This window comes from Marmota monax, unplaced genomic scaffold (genome assembly GCF_021218885.2).
Source record: "Marmota monax isolate L192 unplaced genomic scaffold, Marmota_monax_Labrador192_F-V1.1 WCK01_AAM20220418_F8-fsc00154, whole genome shotgun sequence".
NCBI classification, from domain to species: Eukaryota; Metazoa; Chordata; class Mammalia; order Rodentia; family Sciuridae; genus Marmota; species Marmota monax.
Genome location: NW_026691933.1, coordinates 3,724,207 through 3,739,854, shown reverse-complemented (window position 1 = coordinate 3,739,854; position 15,648 = coordinate 3,724,207). Strand labels below are relative to the sequence as shown.

General features: G+C 48.2%; 2 protein-coding genes across 11 annotated transcripts in view; one reads left to right on the top strand and one right to left on the bottom strand.

Moving 5' to 3' along the window:
• Positions 1–1,169, top strand: part of Tmem163 (transmembrane protein 163) — a 216,491-nt gene extending 215,322 nt beyond the window's left edge. Inside the window, exon 8 of the mRNA XM_046459043.2 lies at positions 134–1,169. Coding sequence (XP_046314999.1) covers positions 134–194 — 61 coding nt within the window. The 3' untranslated portion in view covers positions 195–1,169. The remainder of the gene's footprint in view (positions 1–133) is intronic.
• Positions 1,170–2,514: 1,345 nt separating this feature from the next.
• The window catches only part of Mgat5 (alpha-1,6-mannosylglycoprotein 6-beta-N-acetylglucosaminyltransferase), a 331,545-nt gene continuing 318,411 nt past the window's right edge, over positions 2,515–15,648 (bottom strand). For all 10 annotated transcript variants that reach the window (XM_046453871.2, XM_046454522.2, XM_058584189.1 and 7 more), the window contains 2 exons: positions 15,238–15,395; positions 2,515–8,730 (listed from right to left, as the gene is read on the bottom strand). In XM_046453871.2, coding sequence (XP_046309827.1) covers positions 8,532–8,730; positions 15,238–15,395 — 357 coding nt within the window. In that variant the 3' untranslated portion in view covers positions 2,515–8,531. The remainder of the gene's footprint in view (positions 8,731–15,237; positions 15,396–15,648) is intronic.

Genomic DNA, 15,648 nt, shown 5'->3' with positions numbered 1-15,648 from the left:
ATGGACATATTAGAAACCACTGACTGGACGCCTATGGTACATGAATGACCTCAGAAAATGAGTCTCTTCTGTGCTTCCCCAAACTGCAGTGGGCCCAGTGTTGCGGTGACGGTGGGTGTCTTCCTCTTTGCAGGCTTCTCATCGACATGGTGCCAAGGGTGAGGCAGACGCGTCACTATGAGATGTTTGAGTGAAGGTGGCCCTGGGGACCAGGGAGGACTGCTCCGCATGAAGACCGTCAGGACGACGAAAAGTTTCCACGTAGGCAGACGGTGCCAATATTTAACTGAACATCAGTTTCTTTTTTTGGAAAGTCTTCTTTCATACAGTTTGTCATCACAGGACAAGGTCTGCCTGCCCAGTGGGTGCATCTGTCCTGTACCCTCACTCCGCTGCCCCCCATCACACACTTAGGACAATGCCTGCAGGAGGGGACCCACTTCCCCATCTCAAGCCGGAACTGACATTTTCTGTTTTCTGGAGTAAAACAGTTCTTGGGGTAGGATAAGATCTCTGCTTGGCAGAAAGCCCAACTGTGGTGCTCTAAGCCTGAAACAGATAGCGAGCAGGTCCCTCTCCTCTGGACTGTGTGTGGCCCCAGCCACCTCCTAGTTCTAAGGATTCTTCTCTCCTGGCAGATTTTAAGGGAAGACTGGGCCCTTTAGTCCCTCATCCTCTTACATAACCAGAACCATCAGTGTATCACTAATTTCTATCAGTGTGTTTCATTAGTTTCATACTGTTTTACTAATCCTAAATCTAAACAGATTTGTTCTAAAGAAGACCATTCTATTTTTTAAAGTACTTAGTGACATATGTATGAGCTTTGCATGGACGAGCTAAATAAGCACATGACCCTTTCTCATACACTCAGAACCTGCACATCCATGTAAAAACAGGATCCATTTTTGAGATGTGAAACTAGTTTATTTGTAATAAATAATTATATAATCTATCCATATATGCATATATCTATATGCTGTGTCAAATGGTAATGATACATTACAGTCTGTGAGAGATGGTTTACTCCTCTGTAAGGAACAAGATGTTCTCCGTTTATGTAACGTTAGGTATAGATTCTGTAGACTCCATTCCCCTTACCCTGCAGCGTTCTGTACCTCTCACAGTACTGTCTGCCCAATAAAGACCTTTACCTGTTTTGTACGGCACGGCAAGGCAATCTTTGAGAGTCGTCATCATGCGACACCAACAAAATCAGGGCTTGCCATCATGGGCAGGTTTTCCATTGCAGCTGAAGGATGATATATGGGAATGGTTGCTTTTGCTTCTAGTGGGAGAGCAGAGACCTTGAACGGTTGTTTTTGCTTCTACAAGGCAGGACCACTGCACATTCAATTTCCTGGACCAGAGCATGGCTGATTCCTGGGTCCTCCACTCCAGCCTTCAGTGCCCTGTCTCCCACTGGGCTGGTTAAAGGAAGGTATGGGTTAAGCACCCCTAATCCATAAACCCTGGAATCAAAATGCTCTGAAATCCACAATACTTTGAGAGCCAATATGATACCACAAGTAGAGAACTTCATTTGACCCCATGTGCAAAACACAAGTGCACTGAAGATACTGCCCAAAATGACCCTCAGGCTGTGTCTAAGATATACAGGAAACAAATGAGTTTCATTAGACTTGGGTCCCATCCTGGAGGGGTCTCGTTATGTACATGTAAATATCCCACAATCTGAAATCTGAAACACTTGTCCCAAACATTTCAGTTAAGGGACACTTAACCTGTAGCTTGTTCTGCCAAGTCACACAGCACTCAGACGGGCCTTCCGTGAGATGTTTGCACGTAGCACAGAAAAAGTCTGTGAGCAGGTGTGATAGAGGCAGGATTCAATATTTTTCTTTTCTGTATATTTTCTCACTGTAGCTAATACACATTGTAGAAGTTTAGGGAAAGTAGATGAAGAGGTAGCAATCCCCAAACTGAGGTTCTCTGTATTTCCTTGGCACCTTTTTTTTTTAAAGGATTTGTGTAGCCTCTCTGTTGCAGCCAGTCACCAGGCAGTGACTGGGTTTTAGAGTCCAGGCTAGGTCCAGCTCCTTGATGTGGCCTTGTGCTTCCAAGACATCTGCCTGACCAAGCACTCAAGGTCCACTGATTCCTGGTTCAAACAATGCTGTTTTTGAAGGGAGAAATGTGGTATAGGTCCAGCAAGTTCTTGCACTTAGGTAGTCTTTTTAGGGCCATTTTACTAGCCCATTTGGAAAGATTTTTAAATGTTTGGTGCAGTGATTGACAGTTGTCTCAAAAAAAAAAAAGTCTAGCAATTCACTAATTCAGCTCCTTGCTAAGTGAGTACAGGGCAGGGAGAGTGGTCTGACCTGATTGGTAGATGTGCTTTAAGGGAGAGAATGCTTAGTTCTGAAACGATTCCCTCCACAACCTCCTTCCGTCAGCCTTTCTGAGTTTGTAAACTGTGAGATGCAGCTGGACAGCATGCATCTGTGGCTGACCCTGTACCCAGCCAGCTCTCACAAAAACCACTCCCACCTGTCACACAAGAAAAGTTTATTGAAAAATAAAGTTCTCCCTAGTTTTCTCTACAACAGTGGAAAACAAAGCAGAGCTCTCTATGCCAGTACAGTAACATTTGGACAGTGACACCTTATTTGCAGAATCCTGCACGACTTAACCCCAGAAGTGAACAGTAGAAAACAGTTGTACCAGGATTTGTTTGAAGACACAGATGCTAATGACCATTAGCTAACAACATCAAGGTTGTGACAGCAACTACAGTAGAAGGGATACACCATATCCTTTGGCATCAATTGTTATGCTATGGTCCTGTTAGTACTTGGGCAGGACAGTGAGCAAGATGCATCTCACGTTTGTACCATCTCAGCTTTGGCAGACACAACAGATGAAAGGTTCCTGACCCACCACTGCATCTGAGTGCCCACTACCACTCTCCCTCTCCCACCGATCCTCCATAGTCAGTGACCCTGCCTGCCAAATGGGCACATGCCTTTCCTGCTGTGGGGGTCAGGGAAGGGGTGAGGGACAGTCTTAAGGCGCGGCAGAATCTTGGTTAGAGAGTGAGGCTTTGAAGGAGGTAAATTCCAATCATCGCAACCGTAGAACTGTAAGACTGCCGATCAGCTGAAGAGAAACCAAAGGAATTTGAAAAAGATACCAAACTCCAGAAAATTCCCCCATATTCCATAATCACAATCTATCCAGAGTTGAGTCGACATGGACGGACAGGAGATAAAACCTTACAATTCACCAGGGAAGCAAGAGGCTAAATCCACCCCCCCCCAACTCCCCAAACAAACAGAAAACTGATATTTAAGTGAGTTGGGAAAACATCATTAAACCAAGAGTAGCCTCTGGGGGAATGTTCTGTAAAGGGCCAAAATCTGTGCCCTGGACATCAGGTGGCTTTCCCTGGGGAGGTGGGTTTTCTCTGGGACCAGGCCCTGGAATTAACCTTTATTTGGTGGAAACATGGGGTAACCAGCCTGTTAAGAGCCACCCTGACCAGCAGGGGGCAGCAAAGGGATTTCCTGGGGAATGTATAAATTTCATTGGTCATTCTTTCCTCTTAAATGACACAGGAAAGTCTCCATTATTGCATTGCAGAGGCATAGGATTAACTTTAATTCAAAGTTTACAATCTATCTGAGATCTCCTTTAAATTTCTAACTCAAAAAGTTCTTCAAAGAAAGCCCTGGAATGTTCCAGAAGACATCAGTGGGGTGAGGTCCAGTATGTGGCCAAAGGTCACCTTCACCTTTTTCAATTCCAGTTAATAAAGTCTTGCAGGCTGGTTTCATTGGGAGCTGAAGTCTGGCATATTTTCAAATCAGTGCATTCAGGAATACAGTAAGATTTCAACTATCAGGGTAGGCACAGAACTTGGACAATCTAAACCAGTAATTCCTACAATACTTGGTCAACTTGGAATAATATTTTTATGTAGGTGTTATTTTGAATCAACAGATAGGGAGTGAGCTCTTTATTTCTCAGGCTTTATGAAATGCTAATAACAATATTTTAACATTTACTAGGGCTTACTAGGTGCCAGACACTGTGCTAAAACATTGAATCCTCACAAAACCCTAAGTGCTAAGAAAGCTAGGGTAACTTTTTTCTGCATCCAGGACTATACAGCTAATTTGGTCTTTTGCTATATGTAAAAACTTGGTGTTCCATTTTTTGTTGAAGCCAACAAGAATGAAAGGAACTCACCCTCAGCTTTACAGAACTGTCAGCTTCCTAAATGAGTATGGATCTATTTATGTTCACCCACTTAGTTACATGAAGATGCTCTGCAACCTCATAGGGAAGGATAGGATTTAGAACAAAGCCAATATGGAAATTAAAACATTTTCAAATAAATAAAACAATCCAGGCTTGGGATAGTAACACATACAACATGGCCTGTCGTTAACAAAATCTTTTTTTTTTCTTTTAATCAAGAATTTTTGAAGCCGGGTACAGCGGTACATGCCTGTAATCCCAGCTACTTGGGAGGTTGAGGCAGGAAGATCACCAAGTTCAAGGCCAGCCTGGGCAACTTAGCGAGACCCTGTCTCAAAAAATAATTAAAAAGGGATGGGGGGAACCGGGGATGTAGCTCAGTGGTAGAGCACTTGCCTAGCAAGGTTCTAGGTCAATCCCCAGTATTTAATTTAAAAAAAAAATTGAGGGGGGCATAGGAGAAGGTAGCGGTGTCTAACTATATACAGTCTAGGTAAACCACCTTGGTCTGATCTAAAAAGCACACACCCACCTATAAACTACAGCTTCAGTCAAATCCATTTCATTGACACTTGCACTTCCAGTGAATTATACTGCAGCTGTACTCCCAAAGGAGTAATTATTCATCTTCATTAAATCCTGCATTCATTCATCCACCAAGGAAATAAAAAAGAGGGGCACAGAGTCTTCCCCTTTCGTGATACTAACCAGCCCAAGTATTACGGGGCTACTGCTTCCGATGAGTTCAATGCAGTCCCTCCCTGGGCTGGCCTCCTGCCTCAGCCACATCTCAGCAAGTGACAGGGTAGCAGGCAGCTTGGTAACTAGCAGTCCCAAGACAGACCCACACTGTGGCCCAGTCTGAGGAAGCCAGCCCTTCCCCTAGACTTCTCATGATTTCATACCCTCCTCGGGGGGTGAATGTGCCTGATACACAGACTGTGGCCTAGGGGCCATTTCTGGTGCCCAGCCGGAACATCTGTAGTCACTCAAGGACCTAACACTCCTCAACAGCACCCAGATTCCAAAAACCAACCCCAAAGAAAAGTGAAAAGGCACAGCAGGAAAATAAACATCACCAAGAGACAGACTCTAACATTCCAAACACACAGCAAACACAAAAAGTAAACTGTAATAAGCACTGACAAAAACCCAATCAAAGCAAAAATGCAAAAAGCATCTCCATTTGTACATGTGCAAATCAAATTGCATACACAAAATAAATGAGGTGTTTACTGGCATTCAAAGAAGTGTGTTTTCCCTTTCCGGAGTGTTTACTCTGGAAAGTATTTACCTTACAAAGGAAAGCTTTCTCTTAATAAATTAGATGTTTTTCCCTTAAGTTTTTGTCTCAAGATCACAATGGGAAAAATAATTCTAAAGGCCAGGCAAGATATGATTATAGCACAGGAAAACATCAATCCTGATTTCGGATCTCTCTCCCTGTGGATTGGTTATCAATTACAAATCAGTTTAGGTTTCTATATAAAAATAGCAATGGTAAAACTGCTGCAGGCGCCCAGCCCACACTATCAGAGGCACCATCCTTTTTCTTCTTCACACCCCACACTGGGCCAATGGAAGCCCCTCCCCAGTTTCCCCTGGAGAACCAAACTTGGAACAAGTCATAGGAGGTCTCGGGGCTGGTACACATTCAGGTGTCACCAACTCCATCAACAATGCCCTTAACAACAGGAGTGTGGGTTACTTTGCCCCAAGAGCAGCAGCCCCAGCCAGGGAACTTAGGTTTACTTCCAGCTGAGACTAGACTTAGGAAGTTAGAGGAATTTTTAAATGGGAGAAAGTACTCTTCTGGGCTGCCTGATAAGAGGATCAGAAAGGTGAAGAGACCCCCCCCCCCCCCGAGTCCAGGGACAGATAGGGAGTGATGCTTGAAGCTTCTGCCAGGGACAATGTTGCTTTACAAGGTTTTCTGCTTTCTGAACTCCCAGGCTTCTTGAAACAGTTGTCTGCTAAGTAGGTTGACACAGCCCTGCCTGGGAAAGCAAGCTCAGCCTGCAGGCGCCCCCTGCTGGTGGGATTCCCACACGGTCATCAGCAGCCTGGGAAATTCCCTGAAGAGCCCAGGAGAGGGCGGAGCTGGCCTAGGAATAACAGGTGTGGTAACCCAAGCAAACTCCCACTTGCTAGGGAGCAGCCAAGAGGCCCACTCACAGGGAAAATGTCCTTCCTCAAGAGTGAGGATGCCAGTTCTTCCCCTTCCTACTGCAGAAACTGCCATTTCAAACTTAAAACCCGTGCACTAGCTACCATAACAAACTGGGTTTTATCTGGACTTCCACCCGTGGTGCTGGGCCCAGGAAAAGGCTATTTCCAGCAAGTCCCCTGCATCAGTGCTCTAGGCAGAGGTGTTCCCACTGGTAGTTTCCCTGGCAGATGTGCTCAGGGAACACCTGAAGGGTGGAGACCTTGGCTGCCCCTCCCCACTCTCTCTCTGTCTCTGGAACTGGAGGTGAAATTCAGATCTACTGAGCAGTGATCTGAGGGGCTAAGGGGGGAAAAAAAAAAAAAAAGGTTGGCTGTGCAGTTGTTATTTATGCACCATGGTAGAAACTGAGAAGCAGGCAGTTCAATTTTCCAGATGTAGAGGTTCTCTGCTCCCCACAAAGCAGAATTTTTCCCTTCCCTCATTTCCTGAAGGCCTACTCCATCATTAGCCTCGCCCAGCTGTTCTACCTGGCAGAGGCTCCACCTGGCTGCACCCCCACAGGCAGGGTGCTAGGAAACGGTCTCTGGTGTGGACTGCAGGCTGTTCAGTACACCAAACCACCATCCAGAGCTGAGTGGACGATGCTGGCAGCTCCTACACAGAAGAAGATGACGGCTCACTCTCATAGGAATGGTGGAGGTGTCAGGGGCCTCATGAGAAACCCATAAACATTTGCAGAGCATGGAAGCAGTGCTTCAGCGGATATGGGAACTTACAAAAAAACAGAGCACAGGGCTCCAGGGTGTGTGGAAGGTGGGTGCAACATGTCTGCCCAGCCTGCTGGTGAGCTCATTCAGTGGGGTTGCTCAGCCCTCTCAGAACAACTCTGCCTGGAGTAAAGTCTGCCCAACGCTTTCGCCCTTTGCAAGTGACACCAATGGGAGAGTGGTCAGGGCAGTGCAGGGCACTCATCCTGAGCTGTTCCTGCTCTCCCAGCAAACATCAAATGTTCACTGAAAGCCCCATTCCCTGGACTTTGGTGATATCAGACTTCAGAAGGAATATAACACCAGAACACCTGTGAGGTGTTCTTCGATAGTTCCACTAATCTTAAGAACCGAATTCATTCCTTTCTGAAGCTCAGCTGTCTGAAAGCTAGAAGGCCATCCCTCCAAGTCCAAAGGTAGTTCTCTGAGTCCCACACCTCTACTCTCCTTATAGTAGCGTATCAGAGAGGGCCAAGTTACCATAAATTAGCTAACAAAAAATTCTACAATCCTGCATTTCTTTTCTAAGGACATTCTAGCCCAATTAGGGCCAAGGTGGGTGGGTTGGTGGGAACACACAGGAAAGGGTCTCTCTCGACTATAAAGCAGACGTCCCTGGCTGACTTCTGTCCATGACTGGGTTCTCTGGACATGACAGCCACGTCCCCCCTACCAAAGGGGTTAACTGTCTTTTAGCTGCCATTTGCCAAGTACACACAGGATGCCTCCACTTGATGACAATGCCCTGGACAGTTTGCCTGTGTTTCCAAAGCAAGAGTTTCTTTTGCTCTGCTGCCACCTGCTTCCAGAAGTCAGGTCCCCATAGCTGCCCTTGAGCACACCATTGGCCCCACTGTACCTGCCTGAGGCAGACAGAAGGAACAGCAGTATCGAGAATGACTAACAGTGGGAAATAAAAGAAGAAAGGTGTGATCGATCCCATTCCTCCCTCCCTGTCCCCCTCCCTCCCTCCCAAATAAATAAGTTAATGGGTTTAGGAATGTTCCCAAAGTTCTTTCTAATCAGCTCATTTCTCCTCTTTTGTTTTAAATGAATCACGAGATTTTTTTTTCCCCCACCCTGGAGCACCTGCATTGACAATCTCCCTACAGCTGCTCCTCACAAAATAGGAAGGATGTTCCTTGTACAAGAAGCCAGGCTCCTTGCCTCACAACTGCTCTTGTGTTTGTTTTGGCGAAAACTCCCTGGGGGAGGCGTTAACCTCAGCAGGAGCAATCCCCAATCCAAACCTTAGACCAAAAAAGTTCAGGCTCTGGCCAGAGTCCCTGAATGATTTCTGCCCCCCGTCTCTGCCCAGTGGAGCCACCATCTTCCCCAGCAGACTTCATGTGGGGCTAAGCTGGCAGCTGCTATAGGCAGTCTTTACAGAGGGCCACTTGGCCCTTGATGAAGTCCCGGCAGGGGCAGATCCTCCGGTGCCTGGGGTGGGCGCCTGCACAGCTGAAGAGCAGCAGGTCCCCTTGAAACACACAGTGCTTGCTCTTGGGGTCATAGGAGGGCTCCAGGATGTCCTTGGCCAGCTCTGAGCTTTGGCAGATCACTTCATACCTGAAGAGGAAGAGAAAAGCATATGGGTTGGAAATGCAGGGGACAGAGCTCATCTCTGTCACTGGCCACATTGGCCCACTTGCTGAGGTGTGGGAGACACATTCAGTTCTCCTGCTGCAGAAATGAAATGGTGCCCCTCTGAGTCTGCAATTCTTCACCTCTAGGAACTTCAGCTCTGGAAAGACAGGTGTGCCTGGGTGTACACGCAGGGGGGTGTCTTTGAGGATGCTCTGTAGTAGAGGAAAACTGGAACCAACTGTCTTTTCACCAAGTAGGGAATCGCCAAATAAACCATGGCCATCCTGTGCCTGTGGAATTCCACACAGAACTCCAAACATGAAAAGTGTGCCCCAGCATGAGAGCTGTCCCAGAGGAGGGCAGATTATGAAATAGGACGTACAATGTGGTCAACCTGGTGTGTTGTGTGACTATCCAAGCCAAGATGGCTGCACACGAAAGTGTCGGCGGCGAGCAGAGGAACGGCACTGGGGCTAAGTGCTGGGTTTTTAAAGTATTTTTTTGATTAAATGTTTAAAAAGATTCCCGTGATATGGCCTTAGTTTCCACTGGTGAGCAATTGGGTGCTCTCCCAGGGACTTCCTGCCCAGTATCTTGGAGGGTCACATGACCCTTCAATACAGCAGATCGTAATCCGGGCTACAGAAGAAGGAGCCAAGGCTTCAGGATGTGCAGAGCCAGTGAGCCAGGCCCTGCTCCCGAGGCTTGCGCTCTTCGCCATCTTCTCCCCACAGCAGAGTTGTCTGAGGGGCTGCAAAGGATATTCTGGGGTTTTTTTTTTTTTTTTGGTTGTTGTTTGTTTCTAAAGGCACTGGCCACCTATCTCCAAGGGCTTTCCCTCTCACCTGGGATGCACTGGTTCACCCCACCATGGCTTCTCCAGGACAACAAGGCTTAATTAGCCTGGTGCCCTGTGTGGAAGCCAGTTAGGACCTGGTGCTGCACTCAAGTTCCAGAAACAAGGTGTAGGGGGCCGGGCAGACCTGGGTTTCAGTTCCTGGCTTTGTCTCTTAAGAGCTGTGTAATCCCGGACAAAGGATTGAGTCTCTGTGTGGCTCAGTGTTTTCTTCTGTAAAATGGGATAAATAATCCTTAACTGCAGGAATCAGAGTGGCGTTTCTAGAGCACTTGGCGGAATCTGTTTCTGAGTGTGGTCCATAAATATTAGCTACTACTATTATTACTGCCATTGCCATCACGACCCTGCAGGCCCTGGGTGGGTCATGTCACCTTCCTCCCTTTGCAGATGGCATGAGTCTACACACACCAGCCATTTCCATTGCTTTGTTCACAGAAGTCTCACTTCTTGCTGGGAGGGAGGGAGATTAGAACAGTGAACTTGAGATTTCCCCCTACCTCTGGGAGGCTTCCAGGTGGCAGGGAGAAGCACCACCCTCCTTCTTTCTCCAGCCAACCAGTGGCCTGGGCCCTGCCTCCTTTGGCCAGTGTTTATCTGGCGATTACCAGCACATCTGCTGAGGCTCCTGGGGCACTCTTCCAGGCTGCCAGACTGGCTCCTGCTCAGTCAAGGCTGAAGCCCCACTGCTCCAGGAACCAGCACTCCCTGGGGCTCTGGCTTCCCTGACACATGCCAACTGGACCCAGCTCCGAAGCCTGCTCCGGAGGCCAACACCCTTCTTGACTTGTCCCTGCAGTCACCAGGGGTGTTGTACACTTTCTCAAGTGCCCTAACATCCCTGGCCTTGGTGCCACCTGGGAGATAGTGATGAACTGGGAAGAAGGCTAAAGTGAGCATTTCATGGATTTCCTGAAAGGAAAAAAGAGTCAGAGACCATGTCCTTGTCAGTGTACCAAACTGGCCATCAGAGAGAGGGGCATCTGGAGCTGAGCTGGGAATGAAAAGTTCACATGTGGTGAGAAAGAACATGTAGCATTTCTCTTTCAAGGTCTCACTTATGTCACTTAATGTCTTCCAGTTCCAACCATTTTGCTTCAAGTGACAAGACTTCAGTTTTTAATGACTCAGTAATGTTCCATCGTGATTATGTGCCACATTTTCTTTATCCATTCATTTGTTGAGCACCTGGGTTGTTTCCTTCCAGTTTTGGCTATTGTGAATGGTGCTACAATAAACAGATATGTGTGTCTCTCTTTGGGAAAAAAAAAACAAAAAACTCGCATGTAGAATGTGGCTTTGGGACACAGATTTATGTTTATGCTACTTATTTGTGTGGGTGGATTACAGTAGCTGCTGTGACCTCATTCACACCAGCTGCCTGGAATGTGACTACCAGGAGTATGCAAATCTCTACCACCACTCCCAGACCCTGTGGTGGGGGCGGAATTGCTGGAGCCATGAAAAGCCTTCCTATGCCCTCCCAGGTCACCTGTCCCCAGGCGCCTGTGCAGTCTGCTCCTGTGCGTGTACTTGTGAGTGCACACCTGTGAATGGGTCTCAACTGAGGCTGTAGCAGGTGACACCTGCTGGGGAGAAGCAGAGACTACCACCAAGGGCTCCAGCAACTGTCACTTCCTGGGGCCACAGTGAAGGCACACTTCAGGCAGCTCCCCAAAGGTTCACTGATATGTGTTGGGGGCATGTATGACCCTACCCCCCTCTTGAACACCTCCTAACCCCAGGTCTGAGCATCTCCAGGGGGGCCCTCCCTTTTGTGGGTGTGCAGGTACCTGTCCTGCAGCCCTGGGCAAGCAAAAAGGCTACTCCATCATCCTTGTGTAACTAGTGAGCAAAAGTCACCAGAGAGGTACCTCACTGGATTAGACAGCCTCCCTAGTCCAGGGGTCCTCAGTCCCTAAGAGATCCCCGACCTTTTCAGAGTACACACAGGGCTGCATGTGCCTCTCTGTCCTGGTGATGTCTATCTTGCTCAGATACACACACCCTTCTTCTCAGAGACTCCAAGCACCGTATGTGTGTCCCATCCTCCCATCCTCTCTCCCACAGTACCACCTTCTCTCGGACTGGCCCATGATACTTTTCTTACAGGTTGAGTTTGGGAGTTTCTGGGACCCCTCAGCACTCAGTGCACAATTTTTGGCTCTTGAAGAAGAATAAGAGAGCAAATTCTCCTCCCATGGGGCTGCCACCTTCTCCTTACCACAGGAGTTAGGTAGGCTAGGAACCCCAGCACTAGGTGGAGGATGGAAGGTACCGGCCCCTCCAGGACAGGACACAAGCCTGTCCTATCTCCTGCTCCTGTTCCTCTCACTGGTCCCTGCCCCAGAGTGCCTGCCTTCTCTCCAAGACCTGGTAACCACTCTGATTCAGGGCCATCTCCTTTCTTGGTGCCAAGGCACACGCAGTCTAGACTTCACAGCTCAGAAGACCTGAAGGGCCAACCCAGATGCACCTCTGCTTCAGACAGTGTTATGCCTCCATCTATCCATCCTATGCTGAAAATATATCAAAACATGCACTGAATACCCAACCTACTGACCACACCAGCTTAGCCACACAGCACCTTGTGGAGCAGGTGGTTCCCTCTGGTGACCGTGTGGCTGACTGGAGTCTCAGCTTAATCCCAGGGCCCAACATCGTGAGACAGTATTAAACCACCTACACAAAGCCTGGAAAAAGATCCAAATTCAAATCTGGAGCACAGTTTCTGCTGAACATCCATACCCTCACACCAACCTATAGTCAAAAAAATTGTAAGCCGTACCATCTTATGTTAGGGGTCACCTGAAATTTAAAATTTTGGAAGATACACCTTTAAGGGGTAGCTAAGGGCTGGGGATGTGGCTCAGCAGTAGAATACTTGCTTAGCATGTGTGAGGCCCTGGGTTTAATCCCCAGAAAAATAGAGGTAACCAAAATATAAAGTGGGCTTCATATTAACACATGTTCCTTTTTATGGAGCTCAGTCCTCCCCACTGGGCCATGCTGGAATGATCTCTGGCACTTCAGGGGCTTTTTGCCTTCTGGATCCTTCTACTCCTGATCTAGGTGAAATCTTGCCCAGAGGAGGAATCACAAATGCTCCGAGGTGGTCTCTCTAGCATTTAACCGTTCCCTGCACATATAGGAATTCAAAGACCCTTGGCCTGCTCCTCCCTGATTCAAGATGGCCACATGGATGCTCCAAAGGACGTGATTTATGTAATCTGTTAAATTCATACTATACAGCGAGGACAGGTGGCTCATAAAGGTTGTGGACACCCCAAGACAGAAAAAAGCTTAAGCTCAGCTTAGAACCAAGTCCCAAGTTGGAGAAGCAAAGGCAGCCCTAGCTCTCGTGGAGCTGCTAATTGCTAATTGGCCATGAATATGGATGGGCCAGGATTACCTCCAGGCTGAGGAGGCACTCAATAGACTGCCAGATAGCTGGGGTTTTTTACAACATTATCTGTATTTACAAATGCATGAACAAGTTATTCAGTAGGGCTCTTATGTTCACAGAATTAATTTTAGACGGCTTTATTATGAAATTACCATTCATTCCAGCCTCCTGGTAAGAAAACCCAAATATCCACTGTCGGGAGGGGTGGAGGAGAGAGCGATCGCCTGGCACAGGGTCTGACTGCAGGACTGTCCCACACCATGCCCCTCTCTACTCTGTGGATCTGCGCGAGGCATGAAGGAGGAGGAAAAGGCGGCAGTCTGGCCAGGAAATTGGTGTTTGAACTCTATCGCCTAGAACTGCCTAGAAGGAGGGGCCATTCTGTTCTTTAGCAAGAGCTATCCATTATCATCCTGTTGTCACCCAGGATGTCCCCATTCTACAGCTGAGAAACTGATGGAACAGAGGGCACTGGCCCCTTTCCCAGCAGTTGGTTGCCCTTTTTCTGTTCCCATTGACCCAGACCCTTGTCCTGGAGACAGGCCACCTGCGTGGGCTCCAGGCTAGTTCTGAGCCAGATCTCAGTCACTGTACGGAGACTAATTGCCGTGACTCCCTCCCAGGCTTGGAGGGAAGACCCACTGCTCAGGAGTCCCATGCAGGTCTCATTCCCAGGAGGTACCTTCTTGTCCTCCCTTTTCCAGAAGGGGCTACATACAGGCAGAACTAGGAGTACAGTGCCACATCTGTACCAAGCAATTTCAGAATTCCAATACAGTGCTCAGGGTTCTCAAAAAGCCATCTTGCCCTGGGAGATATCTGCAAACGGAGCCAGTGGAAAGCCGACCCCAGAATTCAACATCTCTGCTGTGGAGTTGGACGTTCCGTGTCAAAGCCAGCCCTCTTAGGAAGCTCCCTCCCCCCCTTCTTCTGGCCTGTGCTTTTATGTTGATGGTGTAATCAAGGTAGCCTCTGGTTACCCCATAAAAAGCCTGGTTCCCCTATAAAAAGAAAAAACAGCATCCCTCACAGCCCTGCTCAGGAGAGCATCCCTACCAGTGATGCTGGAGACCATGCATTCCAAAGGGAGTTTTATACCATGTTTCAGGATAGCAAGACTCACAGGAGGGAGCAGGCCAGCTCAGACCACCATGAACAATAACCACAGTGGCCGGGTATGAAGCCAGAATGGGGGATAGCTGAGTCCTGATCCCCAAGACCACTCTATTCCTGAAACATCTCCTTCAGGACTAGGACAGCACAACCATTGGACTGAATCTTCACAGTTAAGACAGCAGTCCTTATTGTTTATAGGCATGTATCTTGGAGAAAATCCCTTATCAGGGAAATTAAGGTGGGAGACTAGATGGTGGACCGAGGGTGGGGAGTGATAAAATTTAGGAGAGCAGAATTCGTACTGAGAGGGATCAGGAGGCAGAAGGCAGAAGAAACCTCATGTGGAAATCTTGGAACTGTAGATGTCAAACTCAAATGCTGATGCAAAGGGAAAGGAATGGCATCACTAAACAAACTGCAAGTATGAGGCAAGATATTCCAGGAACATAAAGGCCCCCCCAGATACAGCCCTGGCCAACATTCCCGGGCCTGCCTCTGTGTGCTGGGGAGGGACCCAGCAGTCAGGTCTGCTGAGGCCTGATGCATGATGCACCAAAGGTTCCCGAGGAAAGTTGGAGAGGGGAGGGGACCAGAAGAGGGGAAGGTGGCACTTGGAATCTGTTGTGGGCAATTTTGTGCCAGCTGCTTCTCCCCATTTCTCATTCCTTTCTGATTCCAAAGTTGAAGATGCCACCTCCTTCCTATCCTGCTCAGACTCTGCCGGGGGCCATCTAGGGATCTGGCTGCTGCCAGAGGTCTCAGGGGTGGGTCCATCCATGGCTATGATTCTGTGCTACCTCCACTCCCTGTTCATGGGCATGGCATTAGCAAAACCAACATCTCCCATGATCTCCAAGGCCAGATGTGGCATTATTTATGCAAATACAAGGCCCCTACTCAGATCCCAAGTATACCAGGTGACTTCATCTTACTGAACACTGAAAATGTGGGGGTCCAGCTGCAAACTGCTGCCTTTACCCCCTATCTTTCCCCTAAAGCCCACAGCCTGGAAACTGAGAATGAGCACCTCTCAATCTGACTCTAACCCAGAAAGCTCACAGAGGCTGAGTTGACCCCCTTCTGTTCTCTCTCCCCATCCCAAGGCACTTACTTCAGTAGGTCCTTGTCCTTGTTGAGGTGCTGGAAGAATGATGGCTCACAGATAAGCTGGTTCTCCTGGCACACCTGCTTGCAGGACTGCCCAGGCTCAGCAAGCTTCACTTGTAGGGCACTGAGGGGCGGCCACATCACCTGCCCGTGACAGAAGTCCTAAAAATGAAAACACAGCCATCAGCCAAGGGACCAAGGATGCAACTGGGCATCTCCACCTCTGCCAAGCCATCTGGAAGATGAGAGGGACCCACCATGCTGTGAAAGAAGAGTGAACAGGAGAGTTGGGAGCCAGTTGGACACACCCTGAGCCAGGTCTTGATTTGTCTCATTACCAGCTTCCTCAACCACAAAGGGGGACAACAGCAGCATCTCCCATGCAGGGCTGAGGGGCGAGAGGTGACATCTGCAG